This window comes from Lutzomyia longipalpis, chromosome 2, assembly GCF_024334085.1.
Source record: "Lutzomyia longipalpis isolate SR_M1_2022 chromosome 2, ASM2433408v1".
NCBI classification, from domain to species: domain Eukaryota; kingdom Metazoa; phylum Arthropoda; class Insecta; order Diptera; family Psychodidae; genus Lutzomyia; species Lutzomyia longipalpis.
In genome coordinates this window covers 21,673,098-21,691,514 of record NC_074708.1, presented here as the reverse complement: position 1 = coordinate 21,691,514, position 18,417 = coordinate 21,673,098, and the positions used below count along the sequence as shown (strand labels likewise).

General features: G+C 36.1%; 1 protein-coding gene and 1 long non-coding RNA gene across 8 annotated transcripts; one reads left to right on the top strand and one right to left on the bottom strand.

The window, feature by feature from the left end:
* Window positions 1–787: 787 nt before the first annotated feature.
* On the bottom strand, window positions 788–2,704 carry LOC129789549 (uncharacterized). The gene is made up of 3 exons (XR_008750475.1): window positions 2,593–2,704; window positions 1,220–1,281; window positions 788–1,073 (listed from the first exon to the last, which is right to left on the bottom strand). It is a non-coding gene; the product is annotated as an uncharacterized LOC129789549 (long non-coding RNA).
* Window positions 2,576–15,993, top strand: LOC129789540 (histone deacetylase 6). Of its 7 annotated transcripts, none has more exons than XM_055826389.1 (10): window positions 2,576–2,808; window positions 2,950–3,016; window positions 3,090–3,400; window positions 3,464–3,647; window positions 6,579–7,043; window positions 7,390–7,449; window positions 10,793–11,511; window positions 11,588–12,278; window positions 12,341–12,779; window positions 15,380–15,993. In XM_055826389.1, exons 2-10 carry the CDS (start codon window positions 3,014–3,016, stop codon window positions 15,691–15,693), a joined length of 3,186 nt encoding a protein of 1,061 aa, XP_055682364.1. In that variant the 5' UTR covers window positions 2,576–2,808; window positions 2,950–3,013; the 3' UTR covers window positions 15,694–15,993. The 7 variants fall into 7 exon arrangements, with proteins under 7 accessions (XP_055682364.1, XP_055682358.1, XP_055682365.1 ...); XM_055826383.1 differs by having other exon boundaries at window positions 2,610–2,808; window positions 3,087–3,400; XM_055826384.1 differs by lacking the exon at window positions 7,390–7,449 and adding an exon at window positions 7,516–7,575 and having other exon boundaries at window positions 2,612–2,808; window positions 3,087–3,400.
* Window positions 15,994–18,417: the final 2,424 nt, after the last annotated feature.

The following is an 18,417-nucleotide window of genomic DNA, read 5'->3' as shown; positions in this document are numbered from 1 at the left end:
GCACGGAGGAGCTCCCTGGGAGCCTCAGAACGCCTGTAAGTGCCCCGGGAGTCCTAAAAACGAGTTTTGTGCCCAAAAATTTGGGAAAAAAATAAGGAAAATAGTATTTTTGTGACAAACAAAAAAAAAGTTCGTTAAAGCTCAAATTTTATTATTTGGGCCAGACGCATGGCAGCGCTGTTAGTTGATCGAGGAGAAAATGAGACGGGATACACATGCTATTTCACCGTTATTCTCTTACTCGCTCGTCAGTGATACTGTCTCCCTCACACATTCAATTTTCCGCAATTTTCTCGCGTTTTCCGCCGAATTTTTCGGCCGGAAGCAAGTTTTTGGAATCAGGAAGCGACGCCGCGTCGAATGGCATCATTGGTTTGAAAAGTTCGCGAAAATGCATTTCCGGGAAATGAGAGTCGTGTAAAATCCCCAACCGTCAAAATTTTCAAATTTGTAACCCAACCGTCAAAATTTCCACGGGCCCCAAATTCCGCACGGAGGAGTTCCCCGAGGCTCCCAGAGCATCCGTAAGTGCCCCAGGAGCCCAAAAAATGCGTTTTATGCCCACAAATTTGGGAAAAAACACGGATATCACGAATTTTGTCGAAATGCAAAAAGAAAGTTCGTTTAGTTCAAATCTTTTCTCTTCATTTCTCGTTTTCGCCGCCAGTCTCGATTTCCCGACGAGAATTACTTTTGTCATTTTGCTAACCTCGTAGCATTTTATGCGCAACTGCTATTGCTTTTTGGATTATTTTTTGTTAAATACTCAGAAATAGTTATGATGAGATTCGTAATAAATCTTTTATTTTATAGAGGTTCTTATCGTAAAATACATATTTCCTTATTATAATTTTTTTTGGTGTAGAAGTAATATTAATTATATATTTAAAGCTGAAAGTTTGTCAGTTTGTCTGTGGCACATGAACTCCTCCGAAACGGCTGGGCCGATTGTAATAAAATTCGGTATGGGGGTAGATTAGGTAATTACGAGTTGCAAGCGTTATGTGGGATTCCGCTTTCACCTCCTCTTCTTGGCGCCCCCAAATAAGTGATTTTTTCCATATTTTTACCTGCTTAAAGGTTAGATAATGGTTTGTTATGAGTCAGAAAGGAGAAAAGTTCTCTAAGATATTATTGGATTAAGTTAATTTTAAGTTTAGTATGTAATTTTAGTTGTTGGGATGTTATCTTTAATTGTAAATGTTAGCAATGGAAGTACCTGACAACGACAGTGGCTGTGATTAAGACTGTGCTTCCTCTCTCGCTGGCCGAGATGAGTACCTGACAACGACAGTGGTTAGGAAATTTCTGCTTTTTGTTGAAATATTTACAAGAATTTTTTCTCAATATTTCACGTTTTTTAAATCGCTATAACTCTGGTTCTATTTGATCTACAGCCTATAATGACCATGTTTTGGAAACGTCTGAATGTGGACAATACACTGGGAAAAAATTTGTTCCGATAAAATTATTTTTTAATGAAAATTTTTACGTCAAAAATTACACATTGTTTTTTTGTTCTTTTGACCTATAAATGTTCTTTTAATTGATTTATAATGTTCTAGAGAGTTGTAGAGTATTGCGAGACCTTTCCAACGATAGGTCAAACACCTTTGTACGTTACGTAGAACCGGAGATATGAGCTTCTAAAGAAAAACCTAAAAATGGCAATATCTCAGGTTCTAGGGTACCTAGGAAGTCAAATGACCTATCGTTGGAAAGGTCTTGATGCCAGCTATAACATACTAAAATTTCAGCCACCTACGACAAACTTTAGATTACATTATAGCTTAAAAGGACGCCATTTTGAAAATTGGCCGCCATATGCTTTTTAGCGGACGAAACCAAACCACACTCATTTGCCTTCCTTTATATGCTCTAAGGAACATTTATGCCAATTTTCAAGTTTCTAGCACTGCCTGCAGTCTTTTGCCATGAGTTGACCTAACTATAAGTCAATCTGGATGATGAGATAGGGATTAATCGAAAGCTAATTAAATGTACTTTTGATTGCAAGTGGAATTGTGCAAATTAATCCCTTCATCTGATCGGAAGAGACTGCTGCGTCACGAAAAGTACTGATTTCTCGGGGTTTGCCATCCCCTGACTATAATTGAAACTTAGGGAAGTTTCAATTTAAATTCCAACTTTATTTAATTAAGTTTGAATTTGCACAATTTTTCTCTGTTTTCCCTCTTTGGTGATTTTAGTTCTTCTCAACGGTTAAAAGGGTTAAAAATAGTTTCTTTATGTGCTGCTGGGCAGCCTTTTCTATTTCCCGCTTGTTATAAATTTTGCGTCTCAGTTGAGGGGCTTTCAACTGGAATTTGCGTCAACATTAGTTAATTAAATTAGTTAATTAATTATTGGGTTGTCCCATATTTATCCGGATTTATAACCTAACATTTTTACCATTACATTCAATGGGGATAATTGAGACAGAAAATCAAAACTGTACTGAACTTATGTGAATATCTTAGGTTAGAAATTCGTGTGAATATTAGACAAACCAATATAGTTAATTTAATCTCACATTAAGGCACATAAGCCTTCGGAAAGAATCACATGTGCTGCAAGAAGGTGTTGCCTTACTCTTAATTTTTTGTGTTGTGTTGTGTTTTCTTTTTCACAACCAAAGAAAGAAATTGCAAAATATCCAGTGGGTGTGTTGTTTTTTGCATTTGCCACCTTCGCGAGATCAGATAGTAGCTCCTCAGCAGTGCCTCATTGTTGCCCAAAAGTCCATGGCAGTGCGTTGGAGCCGTCGCGGAGGGAATAACTGTGCTCGCGCGTAATGAAATATTAATGGTACCGTTTGCTCATTTGCTCGCTGAGCGCTCAATTTGCCAGCAAATTAAGGAAAAGTGCTCACGAGCTGCTCCCCACAACTCCGGAGAAAGCCCCAGATGGTCTCTCACTCTAATGCGATTCCCTCTTATTTCGTTGCAGAAGTGCGTGGGATCTTGACGTGCCACCACTGTGTTTCCGGAAAGCGTGAGAAAGAGGCAAAAACATGGTGAGTCTTTGTTTTGTTAACTAATTGGGGAGATAGGTTATCTGAGGAGTTTATCGGTTACTTGTTGTAGCAGAGCTCTCCGGCGGTGACACGAAGAGCCGCACAGAAGGCGAAGATTCAGACGAGATCAATGGCGAATCCACGACCAAGTAGCTCAGCACTGATGGAAGCAAAAAAGCGCGCTCGCCAGAAGATCTCGAGCAGTGAGAAGCGAAGCAGCGACGTTCAGACACTCAGGGATCCCTACCAGACAGCCATGGAGGCTACACAGATGATTCGCGGGGCAACAGGACTGATCTACGACCGCCAAATGGCGCAGCACAAATGTCTCTGGGATGAGAACTACCCGGAATGTCCAGCTAGGTTGACAAGTGTCCTGGACAGGTGAGTTTTTACCATTCCCTTTTGCTTCTCAGCAATCTAATGCATCCCTCCTTTGCATCTTAGGTGCCAAGAATTAAAACTCATGGATCGATGCATGAAAATCGAACCAAAATCCGCAACAAAGGAGCAAATCCTCCTGAAACACACCGAGGAACACTACGAAACCCTCAAGAGGACCAGTGGTTCAACGGATGAAGCCTCCCTGGAGGATTTGAGCTCCCGCTATGACGCAATTTACATCCATCCGGTGAGTTTTGTGTATTTTCAAACCATTTATTCACATTTTTTGGGCATTATTGCTTCATCTCATCACGCAAATGAGGTGACTTTCATCGTAAACATGTCGTCTGGGGGGCTCTTGAGATTTGAATAAGCTCACAAGGAGCTGATAAAAAAAAAACGATGAAGCATGTGATAGCTTATCAGTTAAAACAATCGTTATTTGCGGATTGTTGAGCCACACAGGTGAAGATGAGAATAGGAGGTAATTTAATAATAGAAAACAAAACATAAAATTTTAATTAAATCATAAAAAAAATTAAATCATTAGCCGTCATAAACATAATGGTTGCGGTACAGTAGAAGTCCACATCAACAAACAATCAGATGTGGACTTCTACTGTACACGAAAATTTATATTGCATTGCAAGTTTAATAGTGAAAGTTTGTGTGAGATACATAATGATGAAAAGATTTATTATTTGAATTTAAAAAGGGCATAACTCTGTGAGAGAAAATTTTACATGAATTTTACTTCAAAGCTCTTAAACTAATTTTCTTTTAATTACAAAGGTAATAAAACGCCGTAATTTGTAATAAAATTTTTTATTTTCTTAATTAATTATTTATTGATATTCATTAAAAACTTTGTTGATAATAGCTTGCAGACAATTCATATAAATTAACTTTTTTATAAAATTTACAGATCAAAGCTGGAGTTAATGTTAATATTTCTGAACAGTCTATAACTGCTAAGAAAATGAATAGCCGAGAGGTTCTAATCACGCACATTTATATGACCTTTCTTTACCCAAGTTCTGAAGGTTCAATTCCCATTAAAATCGAGGAATTATTGAATATTCAGAAAAAAGTTATTTGTAAGATCCCAGCGGGCACAGGATAGGGGATTCGAGCAGTCGTAAAGATATCTTCAAGATTAATCGGCAGATAATATAGAGATCTCTAAGATTTTAATACTGTGTCTCGAAACACACCAATACATTCACAAATCGAGAAAAATTCGATTTTTTCTCTACCAGTAGCAAAATAGTCGTAAAAGTAAAACGATGTTTACAATACTCGTATACTAAACATCTGCCGACTAATCTTCTTTAAATAAAGAAGCCGTCATTCAGTTTTGTGTGGTCAAGAGAAAATTCCTCAAAGCCATGAATCATGATCAGCAGTGGACGATTACGTAAGTTAACAAAGTCGCAGTACTATAAATTATTGAAAAAAAAAACATAAAAAAGAAGTGAGGGGACTTTCTGGGGAGGAAGATAAAGTAGAGGACATTGTGCTTGAGGAGGATGTTTAGGAGAATCATTGTGCTTCCAAAGAGGAAAACATGGGGAATTTTCCAGATCTATGCACGGAATTTCTGGAAGAAGAAAGTTTCTCAGCCGATGGTTGCACAAGATCAAAAATTTTGAATCCAGAAAGACGGAAAAATTTGTCACTTTTCGACGAACTCAAAATTATATTCCAACGGAGCCTTCAATCCGTGCCGGAGATTCATTTCTAATATTATGAAAACGTTCTTTGATGAAGACACCAAGGGCCAGAATCGACACGAAAATTGTACCTCCAAGGCGATACGTCCAGGGAGATTCTTTAATGAATTTCCCAGACGAGAACTTCTCGTCTTCATTAGATACAATAGAAATAAACATTGGGAAAAGTCGGCAAACTTTGTATGCAATTTCTGACAAATCTCATCGATTAATCTTCGAAATATCTTCAAGAAATCTTCTAACTGTGCCCGCTGGGTTGTATCAAAACGATCAAAACTGATTTATTCAGAAAAAAATTAAGCGCATAAAAATGGCAAAAAGGTTTGACTTTCCCAAGAGTTTAATGGATTCCTGTAAAGAAAGAGCTTTAGAACTTTTTTGGGTTAATTTTGAAATCTAACTTTGCGAAAATTTCAACAAATAAAAAGCATTCTTGACCTTTTTATCTAAAAACAAAAGACAGAAAAAATTATCATGAGTTTCGAACCCAAGAACTTTGTGTTGAAAGCCATGGCTACAGATTAAACAAACAACTTTATGATACAAATTTGTATTTATTTAAAAATTTTCTAATGAAATGAATTGTTTGAAAACTTTTGGAATTTTCTTCGGTGAGCGTCGGGTAAAATTCGATTCAGCAATTAAAACATTTGAATTGCCAGAGCTTTCGACACTCTGCGTGTCATCCTCAGTGGTCAAATAACAAATTTATTATGTGAATCACGTCATAATAGATGAGGAAGCTGGAAGAATACTAATTAAGTAATTTACAATATTGCAGAAGGTATGAAATTAATAATTTTTACAAAAATATAAAAATTTACGAAAAATAATACACAAATAGTGAGGAGAGATTGTAACTTAATTTGAAATTACATCATTTTTATAATCATTTACTATGTTTAACCCTTGGAGGATCGAGATTTCTAACTTCAAAACTGTGACCTAAATTTTCTCTCAAAAAGATTTTTTTACAAAATCTTCTTTTGACGATCTTGAAGCAATTAAACTTCCCTACACACTGTATAGAATTTATCTGGAAATGTTAAAAAGATTTTAATTTTGTGGCGATTTAAAAAAGTCAAATTACCCACGATGACTAGCACAATCCTTAACAGTTTTCCCCAATTACAATTTAGTATAAAATACAAAATTTTCTTTCAAATTTTTGCGGAAAATAATCAAAAATTAATGAATGCGATCAATGGAGTGGACTGCGCTACATTTTGTACAGTTCATATGAAAGGAGAACAAAACAAAGGGTTGGAGGAAGTGGATGCATTTGTGTCCGCACTGAAATATTCAAAATTGTCCATTTTTCGTGTCTTTTTGAAGGGAGTAGGTGGGTGGGGGAGGACTCCAGTTTATCTTGAAATGAACAAAGTGGATGCAAGAGGAAGACTAATGGTGCTATTTTGTGGGTTGAATCTTCCCCCATTTTGCAGACAACATTTGAATTGTCGCTGTTGTGTGTGGGCAGTACCGTGGAGCTGGTGAATGCTGTTGCCGAGGGTCGAGTACAGAATGGCATGGCGATAATTCGACCACCTGGGCATCATGCGATGAAGGCGGAATTCAATGGGTACTGCTTTTTCAACAATGTCGCAATAGCTGCAGAGGAAATCCTCCGTCGGGGTAACACTGAGCGCATTCTAATTGTCGACTGGGACATCCATCATGGTCAGGGCACACAGCGGATGTTCTACGATGACCCACGGGTGCTCTACTTCTCCATCCATCGCTACGAACATGGGGAGTTTTGGCCCAATTTGCGGGAGTCTGACTTCGATTGGGTGGGCGAGAGTGCTGGTAGGGGATTCAATTTCAATTTGCCACTCAATCACACCGGCATGACCGACGCCGACTACTTGGCCATCTTCCAGCAGGTCCTCCTACCCGTGGCCACAGAGGTGAGTGCGATGATAGCGTTACTACCATATATAAAGTGAAGAATCAATGACCATGAACGAAAAATGTCAATCAAGTTCCACCCCAAAATTGTGTTTAACATGATTCGCAACAGTGGTGGTCATAAAAAGTTCAAAGAAATTGGAAATTATTTTTTCTTTTTAAAATATTCTAATAGAAAATCTTTGACCGTGAAATGGTTGTAATTAGAAACACAATCTATTTTTATGATCATCACTGTTGTTTTCCTCTTTTTATCTACCTTACCCATCACTATACTGTAAACATTAATTTCTCTTCCCAATGACATGAACTGATAAAATAAAATGAAAAAAAAAAAACCAACAGTTTCAACCACAACTTGTGATAATCTCCGCCGGATACGACGCAGCCCTTGGATGCCCAGAGGTGTGTTTTGATTTTTCTAAGAGCATGTAACTTATGGCACCCTTTTTCCCATTTTCTCTCCCATAGTTTGCACCCAATTTGGTAATAGTCTCTGCGGGCTATGACTCCGCTTTGGGTGATGAAAAGGTAGTTAGTTGTTGAATTTAATTAACCACACTCAATGACCGCATTTTGCTAATTTCCCCCGAAATTGCACTACAATCCATTTTAGGGGAAGCCTGTGAAGTGAGGTCAAGTTTCAGTCGTTGAGTCTGCCTTTTGTTAAATTAAATAGCTTGGTAATGCTTAAGGTATACAATTTCAGTGCAATAATGGGTTAACATTAACAGCTTTTGGTGGTTGTGGATGGATTTGTCTTGAAATATTGTTGTTTGTATTTGCTACTTAATCTCATTCACTTAAAAGAGTTTTAAAAATGTTTGAAAATAAACAAAATTTACTAAAATAGTTTTGAAGTTATTCACAAATAAATGATATTTTTAATAGAACCATTTAATGTTTCTAACAAATTACATTATATCGAAGGAAAGATTTTAAAATTGGTTAAATAAATTTTTTTTATAAAAAATTTTCTTTAATCAAAATCGAATAAATTTAGTATCATTTCTTTAATATTATTCATTCTGCTTTTGCTTTTAACAAATACAAAAATCGTTCTATAATGTCTTAGTTTTTTAAAAACTATAAATCTATTTTTTTAACTTTCTTTACTGCTTAAAAAAAACTTAAATTTGTTCTGCAAATTATTTAAAACTGTTCACCAAAACTCATAATTGCCAAAATCCTATTTAACCCTTAAGACCAATTAGGTCATACGCTGACTACGCTGACCCAATGGCTCGATTTTGAAAATGTTTCATTTTGTATAGTTAATTTTCAAATATTGAGTCCAAATTAATACAAGACTATGTCTTTACAATTCCTGATCATTTTATAACCACAAAAGAACATCCTCAAGGAATCACAGGATCAAGAAGGATGAAAAACCGAAAATTTTTGAGTTGGGATTTTTTGCTAAAAATGTCTTATTTGAGCTAAAAGGAACCCATAAAAATTATTTTTAATTCAATTAGCTCGCTAGTTTAATTACGGACCTTTAAGAGTGATTTGCTTTATGTTAAGCAAATCACTCTAAATATCGAGGGCTATATTGTAAAAATTTTCTTCGAAAGAATCACAGCTAAAAAGAACGGCTAAGTCAGTTCGGAGCCCATACAAAGTTAGCCGACTTAGCCGTTTTTACAATGTAGTCCTCGATATTCTTTTATGTTTAAAAGTAAGGGATGGTCACGTTATTTTGGAAACTCGGAGACTTTCAAGAGCGATTTTCAAGCTAATTTTGAAACCAAAAATTCGAAATTTGCTTGCACTCTTGTTAAATGGCCAAATATTGATAAGAATTCAGTATTTTCAATTTAGAAAATTAATTTTTGTGCTCAAAAAAATTATTTGAAATTCTCACATTTTGTCCATTTTGTTCCTGTAGAGTTTCCAAAATAACGTGACCATCCCTTATATTTCGTTAACTAATTTTCTTTAATTTTTTTTTAAATTTGTTTATTTAACTGCATGCCTGAAATTTTATTTCTGATAATGAAAACTCTAGCTTTGTAGCAATGATGTGGTGTACCTACGTTTTATCTATATAATAAAGAAAGGTCTCTCTAAAATTTCGTTCCTGTTCATCTATGCATTTCTACACCGTTGGTCCGATCGTGATGAAATTTGGTACAGAGACTACTGATACCAGGCGGTTTTTACCAACGGCACTCATTTTCCCCCCAGAGCCCCCCTTCACATAGCCCCCATATAAAAATCACGCTTTTTTGACTACTTTTTGAATTTTGCGCCAAAAATGTTGTGTGAAATTCACTTTTTCCCTTTGAAATATCTGTTGGAGTTTTTTGCGTGGCCCATCTATATAATAAAGAAAGGTCTCTCAAAAATATGGTGTCTGTTCAGCTATGCATTTCTACACCGTTGGTCCGATCGTGATGAAATTTGGTACAGAGACTACTGATACCAGGCGGTTTTTACCAACGGCACTCATTTTCCCCCCAGAGCCCCCCTTCATATAGCCCCCATATAAAAATCACGCTTTTTTGACTACTTTTTGAATTCGGCGCCATAAATGTTGTGTGAAATTCACTTTTTCCATTTGAAATATCTGTTGGAGGTTTTTGCGTGGCCCATCTATATAATAAAGAAAGGTCTCTCTAAAATTTCGTTCCTGTTCATCTATGCATTTCTACACCGTTGGTCCGATCGTGATGAAATTTGGTACAGAGACTACTGATACCAGGCGGTTTTTACCAACGGCACTCATTTTCCCCCCAGAGCCCCCCTTCACATAGCCCCCATATAAAAATCACGCTTTTTTGACTACTTTTTGAATTTTGCGCCAAAAATGTTGTGTGAAATTCACTTTTTCCCTTTGAAATATCTGTTGGAGGTTTTTGCGTGGCCCATCTATATAATAAAGAAAGGTCTCTCAAAAATATGGTGTCTGTTCAGCTATGCATTTCTACACCGTTGGTCCGATCGTGATGAAATTTGGTACAGAGACTACTGATACCAGGCGATTGTTACCAACGAATACATTTTCTATTGGACTTTTTTCATCTCAATTATTTTCTCTATATAAAATTTGCGCGAAGCGCAACAAATCCCCGCGAAGCGGGGCGAGGTAAATTGGAGCGAAGCGACAATTTACCTCGTAATAATAATAATTTATTTACATCCATATACAAACTAGTGTATCGGACAAATGTGTTTACATGATGTTTTTACAGATTTTTAAAATATTAAATATAATCTATTAGTTTAGTTTTGTACAGGAATTTCATCAATTTTTCAGTTTTTTTATCATTATCACTCAATATCATTTTTATCGTTCTATCTAGATATAATTCTTTTCTCTCTTTTTCAAATTGTAAGCAATATATTAGTACATGTTCTACGGAATTCTCTACATGACATGTTTCACAAAGTTTTGACTCATTTGTTGAATTTCGTTCTAGTCTATATCCATGAGTATATCTAGTGTGCACCTACGTTTTATTTTCCCAACTGCTTTTCCTGTTTTCCTAGTTTTCTTCTTTTTTTTTTTTACAAATAAGGGATGGTCCAATAATTAAGGAAACTAATGTAAAAAATATATTATAAAAATAATTAATAAAAATTTAGAAAAAATATTAATTTTTAATCAATATTTGGTCATATTAAGTGAAAAATTTTTTTTCTTTCAAAATTGACTCAAAAATCTCTCAGAAAAATCTCAAAGTTATTATTGGATCATCCCACAATGCAAAAGTCTATAAAAATTAATAAATTGCTTTGTTAGGGTGAAATGGAGGTGACTCCGGCATGCTATGCACACTTCCTGTCACCCCTAATGTCGCTGGCGAGTGGAAAGGTTGCAGTGATCCTCGAAGGTGGCTACTGCCTTCGATCGTTAGCCGAGGGAGCTGCTCTCACGTTAAGAACCCTCCTTGGGGATCCTTGTCCAAATCTCACACCTCTGGCTGCTCCATGCGAAAGCGTTCAGGAGACCATCCTCAATTGCATTTCCGTGCAGAGGGCATACTGGAAATGTTTGCAGATTCATCGAACGTATGGGCTGGAGGAGGTGAATAATATTAATCCCCCACGGGAGCTGCACCAAGTCACGACGCTGTTCAAGGGTCCATTGGTGCGCGCGGAGAGATTTGAGACACGCAATTGCTACCCTGTGCAGGATCAGGAGTGCGTACGGAGGAATGATGAGCGTTTGCAGCGTCTCGAAATGACGACAAATCTCAGGGTTGCCCCGAAGAGGGTTTGCTTTGTCTACGATGACGCCATGACGGAGCACAAGAATGACTTTGAGGTGCATCCTGAATGTCCGGCGAGGATAACGAAGATTTGGGAGCGTTTTGGGGAATATGGAACAGTTGAGAGGATGCACCGGGTGGCCAGTCGACATGCCACACTCGAAGAGCTTGAACTTGTGCACTCACCTGAGCACGTGAGGTTGATGAAGGAGTCCGTTGAACGGAAGGATTTGAAGGCATTTGGGGAAAGGTGAGAAGAAGTTCAAAGGGCGAGTTTTTTTTTTTTTAGGGAATTTTGATGACATTTGAGGCTCTTTCCCGGATAGGTACAACTCCGTGTACTTCCACAGTTCTACGTGGACGTGTGCTACCCTTGCAGCTGGTAGTGTGCTTCAGGTGGTGGATGAGGTGGTAAATGGGAATTCCCAGAGTGGGATTTGTGTTGTCCGACCACCGGGACATCATGCTGAATCAGATCTTCCGCATGGCTTTTGTATTTTCAACAATATCGCCGTGGCAGCCGAGTATGCCGTTCAAGTTCACGGCCTTCGACGTATTCTCATTGTTGACTGGGACGTACATCATGGGAATGGGACACAGCATATCTTTGAGAATCGTCGAGATGTGCTCTATGTGTCACTTCATCGCTTTGATCATGGGAATTTCTTCCCAAAGGGCAGAGATGGGGATTATGGGGAGGTGGGCAGTGGACCCGGGGAGGGGTTCAATGTGAATATCCCGTGGAATCGGAAGGGGATGGGTGATGCAGAATACGCAGCAGCTTTTCACAGCATCATCATGCCCATTGCGTATGAATTTAATCCGGAATTGGTGTTGGTGTCGGCTGGCTTCGATGCTGCAATTGGAGATCCCCTGGGTGGGTGCAAAGTTTCCCCCGAGGCCTATGGGCACTTTACACACTGGCTGGCATCCCTGGCGAATGGGCGGCTTATCATTTGCCTCGAGGGTGGATACAATGTCAATTCCATTTCATACGCAATGACCATGTGTTCAAAGGTATACTACAACAAAAATTTAATCATCACAATCCTCCGCAAAAAAAATGTGTATCCTTTTAGGCACTTCTCGGTGACCCACTGCCACCATTGGATGGATGCAGACGGGAATTGAATGGAAGTTGCGTGGAGACAATACGAAATGTGGTGTCGGTGCAGAAGAAGTACTGGAAGTGCTTGAAGTTTAGCAAGAAAGTGCCCAATTTTGTGTGTGGCGACGTGGGTGGTGGCCTCAGTGACATGGTGCAGGGGATGAAGATTGAAGATGAGCCGTGTGATAGTGACAGTACAAATGAGCGAAGCAGTGGAGCGGGAAAGGAGGTGGAAGAACCACATCCGGGCCCGTCGAGTTCGCGTGGTGAGGTGAAGAAAGACCATCAATCACTGAGTGATTACTTGGCGGAAAATGCCATCGCCTTGGCCAATGAGGAAATGTTTGCCGTGGTGCCTCTGAAAAATTGCCCACATCTCGCAATGCTGGATCCATCTCAGGCACCAAGCGGTAAGTCCTTCTCACTGCGCTGTGAGAGAGATATATTCTCCTCATGTGGTGATAAATATTTCTTGTGATTCCTTTCGATACTTTCTTGACATACATATCCATGGCATTGCTCAGTCCATAGTGACACATTTCGTGAAAATTTATTAGTTGCAGAAAACCATGAAGAAATGGATATTAATTACAAGAAGATTTTCTCTGTAGGAATTGTAGAAAAATTATTAGTTTTTGTCATACTATTTTTTTTTAAATTATTTTTATGATAATTCTTTGGAGAATAATAACTCGTTGTGACTATAAATATTTTCTTGTTAATATTTTTGCAGGTGATCATAATAAGTGTTGTCAAAGTTCAATTACAATTACTTTAATTACCATCATGAATTATAATTACTTTGTAATTGTAATTGAATTTTCTATTACAAATACTTTGTAATTGTAATTGAAAGTAATTGCAAATACATGCTAAGTAATTGGTAATTGAGTTTTCACTTATTAACTACAAAGTAATTGTAATTGAAAGTCCAATTACATATAAATTACTGTTCAATTATTCAAATAAATCTCAATTACTCAATTACATTTTAAATACTCAAATACGAATCAATTTCAAGATTTTCAATTATTCAATTACATTTTAAATACTCAAATACGAATCAATTTCAAGATTTTCAATTATTCAATTACATTTTAAATACTCAAATACGAATCAATTTCAAGATTTTCAATTATTCAATTACATTTTAAATACTCAAATACGAATCAATTTCAAGATTTTCAATTATTCAATTACATTTTAAATACTCAAATACGAATCAATTTCAAGATTTTCAATTATTCAATTACATTTTAAATACTCAAATACGAATCAATTTCAAGATTTTCAATTATTCAATTACATTTTAAATACTCAAATACGAATCAATTTCAAGATTTTCAATTATTCAATTACATTTTAAATACTCAAATACGAATCAATTTCAAGATTTTCAATTATTCAATTACATTTTAAATACTCAAATACGAATCAATTTCAAGATTTTCAATTATTCAATTACATTTTAAATACTCAAATACGAATCAATTTCAAGATTTTCAATTATTCAATTACATTTTAAATACTCAAATACGAATCAATTTCAAGATTTTCAATTATTCAATTACATTTTTAAATACTCAAATACGAATCAATTTCAAGATTTTCAATTATTCAATTACATTTTAAATACTCAAATACGAATCAATTTCAAGATTTTCAATTATTCAATTACATTTTTAAATACTCAAATACGAATCAATTTCAAGATTTTCAATTATTCAATTACATTTTAAATACTCAAATACGAATCAATTTCAAGATTTTCAATTATTCAATTACATTTTAAATACTCAAATACGAATCAATTTCAAGATTTTCAATTATTCAATTACATTTTAAATACTCAAATACGAATCAATTTCAAGATTTTCAATTATTCAATTACATTTTTAAATACTCAAATACGAATCAATTTCAAGATTTTCAATTATTCAATTACATTTTAAATACTCAAATACGAATCAATTTCAAGATTTTCAATTATTCAATTACATTTTAAATACTCAAATACGAATCAATTTCAAGATTTTCAATTATTCAATTACATTTTAAATACTCAAATACGAATCAATTTCAAGATTTTCAATTATTCAATTACATTTTAAATACTCAAATACGAATTAATTTCAAGATTTTCAATTATTCAATTACATTTTAAATACTCAAATACGAATCAATTTCAAGATTTTCAATTATTCAATTATATTTTAAATACTCAAATACGAATCAATTTCAAGATTTTCAATTATTCAATTACATTTTAAATACTCAAATACGAATCAATTTCAAGATTTGTTACATTTTTATTTCAATGTATTAAATTAAATCATTGTATTTTATTCAGTTTTAACTACATTATGTATCTACCTTTGTAGTTAGACTTTATTGCGGATGCAATAATTGCGATTGAAGCTTGTGATAATTAAGTGAATTGAAAGGTAACTAATTAATCTCCGGCTTTTGCTATTTTGTTGTACCTTAAAATATTCTGCTTAATTGTTGTAAAATACAATAAAATTTGCAGATAATACATAATAAATTACAATGAAGCTCAATTTCAGCGAACTCCCTGCGTGTGTGTGCGGTTTTATAAATTGAATTTTATTACATTGTAAAAATTATTTTAATATTTAATGTAGCATGTGGTGCATTTTAAAGGATTTTACTGATATGACGAATTTTTATTTTCGCATTCATGTTGCACACAATTTACCACGCGGCTTTCAATATAAAACAATTTATTTTATTAAAATTGTATGTAAATTTTCCAAACATATGTGTGTTACGTACGAGACAGGAATATGCCAAAGCATATGTTTTCGATAGATATGCGAGGCGGAGATGTGTCACTAGGTTGAATATGAGCGATGTCATCGTGTTATTATGAATTTGTTGCTCATGCATGTTTCTTCTTTACCCCCATCACCACCCTCGCTCACCCCTTCTGATGAAATGGGGTTGGGGGATGTGGTGGGTGTTTTGGATGTGTGGGAAATATTTGTAGAAATCAATACGTGGGCCCCGTGCGGAGAGTGTGCGAGCCCAACGGAAAATTGGATTTGCCTACACTGCTTCCGGACACTCTGTGGTCGCTATGTGGGTGAACATATGCTCTACCATCATCTAGACACGGAGCATCCACTCACGCTGAGTTTTAGCGATTTGTCCGTGTGGTGCTACAAATGTGAGTCCTACATTGATAATCCTGTGCTCTACAAGTACAAAAATATGGCACATATGTGCAAATTTAATGGTGAAGAAATGGTCTGGCCCTACGGCAGGGATGAACTGCATTTATCAGTTGACCACGAAAACTGATACTTCGCACATTTTCGAAAAATTAAAACTACAATTCATGAATTATTTTTCCTAACAATCAAATAACTTTTAAAGCATAATTTTTTTACCTAATTCCTAAAAAAAAAATCCTTAAACATTTTTTTTACTAAAAAAAAAACAATCGAATTTAACTTTGAGCACGTTAGAATAAAAACCTAGCACAGAATGATTTGAAAGGTGTCGAAAAAATATTTTTTCAACCCGAGACGAAGAGAAGCATTGAAGATTGACAATACTCAATGGTAAAAAAAAATCATGAAATAAAAAGGGAAATTGAAACCGTTTGCAAGTTCAAAACCTCCACTATTGCGGAGTGTCTCTATGATGGAGAAATGATTGTTCAGGGAATTCTTTTTAATACTTTTTTCTCTTCTCTTTTTCCAAAAGAGAGAATTACAATGCGGATTTTTATTGAATGACGTGCATTTTTCGCCTATACACATAGTATAGAATTCCATCCTCCGAAAAGATGTGTTAGGATATGATGTTTTTGAAATATACCTCCTTCAGCGATTTTTTTTAAATATCAGTTTGAAATATGAAAGATAAAAAAGATAAATAAAATGTAAATTCATTGTAAACTGCATAAAATGTTGCAATTTTATGTAAATACAAAAATAAAACAAAGGAGTGTTCCAACAAAATTTAATATAAAATAAAATAAAAATATATTATATGATGAATACAAAATAAAAGAAAAAGAATGTAGAGAAACTGAATGTTCCTTTCCGCCGAGTAATTTTGAAATTATGTTTTTTTTTAGAAATAAATATCCCTTTGCAATATTTTCAAAATTATTTAGGATAATTGAATCAACTTAGGATATTTTTATGATCTTCAATGTAAAGTAAAAGTTTAATTGTATTCATTTCGGAAGTCTCAACAGAAATTATAATTTAGGGGAATTCACTTGTAAGAAGTACCGTTCGTAAATGCGTAAACTTGAAAAATTATTTCTATTGCCACGAATAATCGAATAATCAGAACATAAAAGATATTGTTACGGCGGGCTTTGATGCCGTGGAAGGCCCTGGTATGTCTACGACGATAGTGTTGGAGTCCTCGGACATTTTTCTCTCACAGAATGAATTTTCCCTTCCCAAGAAAAAGATTTAGATCAACATTTCAAATAATGAGCCTTTGTAACTTGTAAATTCTCCCTGATTCTGTGGTTCTGTACTCTCTCCCAAATACTGCGCTGTGTAGCATTTATGTAGTTCAATTCTTGCCCTCCGGGCTTCTTGATTATGAAACTCATGATTTGCACTGCTTGGTCTTTGACGTTTCTGTCCCCAATTGGAATTTTAAGCTTCTGGGCCGCAATCATCTTCCTCTAACATCGAATTTTGGTCAAACACGTCTGATCTTGACGCAATATGGGCAAAGGGTTCATAATTTGTCTATTTGGCTCAAGGGGTATGTATGGGGCATTCCGGAATTGTAAAAAATAATATGGGAAATTATGCAAATAATTTTTCAAAGCGTTTTTTATTCATTTTTCTCGAAATTTTAGAGATAATTACTTGAAATAAAGTAATAGGGTTATTCACGTAAAGTTAGAATTATGATTTTGGGGGCTTTTGAGAGAGCATAGTTAGGTATTACCGTAACAATAATTTCCTGTGCAGGAACCTTTTGATGACGGCGTTTTTTTGCCGTATCTCTGTTCAGAGTTTTCTGAATGCCTCGAATGAGTTTCAAAGTGCCCGAATGAACTTTTGTAACTGGTATTAGTTTTCCAATGGTTTTCCATGCTTTATTAGGGGTATTCACATTGATTAAATCATGAGGAGTATTTATATTGTTGCGGCGGGGCTCTCCGCCGCGGACTGCTCTGGTGCCGAATTTTCTGCCATGACTCCCGACTTTGGGAGGAACCAGTAAAAGAAAGTGTTTAAGTTTAAAAATTCAAGAAATTCAGTTTATTCAGTCTCTTCGGGGGAGTTCACAATGTTGGGTTTTTGGGCTTCTTGCCCTTTGAGATCTTCATTAACTTCAAAAGAATCAAAAAATAATAAAATGCCCCTAATGGGATAAATGAAAAATGAATTTTAGCAATGACGACTTATTTCTCTGGTTCAGCCATCTTGGTGTTCTTCTTTGGGTTTCGTGGGCGTGGGGTGGCTTTGCTGCCGCGATGGTGTGCAGCTGTCCTACTGGGCTAATTTTTCTCTCCACCACACTGCGAAGAAGCGCCTCCTGACTCTGGATGAGATCTTGATCACCCTTGGATAATTCCCCGAGAAGCTTCAGCACTCCCAAGTCGTACGGCCACTTAATTGGGTCAGTTTGTACTTCTGTGTCCACTAATGTCTTCTCTGTTGGGGGCTTCTCACCGAGCTCGCACTGGATTCCCACCTCCGCCGTATTGATGTCGCTGCTAGAACTTGAGCTGCTGCTGTTCAAATCTAGCTCCAAAACTGTCAAGGGAGTGTGCGCAATTCGATCTTTGGGACGAATGACGTTGTGGCTTCCAATTTCCTCGTGATCGACTTCCAATTTCCCCTCGGCGTGATGCTCTTGTAATGGCTTTTTGCAGGCACTGCGAATGTCGGGGTGTGTTGGGCGTCGCACGGTTGGGTCGACGATCTCGCTGCTTTTGCGTGGTATTGGTTTTGGACTATTGCTGCCCACAACTTGCCGGACAAGCTCACTGGGGCGTCGTGGTGGATTTTCCTTTTCCGGTGCCGCTTTTGTCTCTTT

Coding starts and splice junctions, on each gene's coding strand:
- LOC129789540 (XM_055826383.1), top strand. Junction 3,401..3,463: donor TTGACAAGTGTCCTGGACAG/GTGAGTTTTTAC, acceptor TTTGCATCTTAG/GTGCCAAGAATTAAAACTCA. Junction 12,279..12,340: donor CAATGACCATGTGTTCAAAG/GTATACTACAAC, acceptor GTATCCTTTTAG/GCACTTCTCGGTGACCCACT.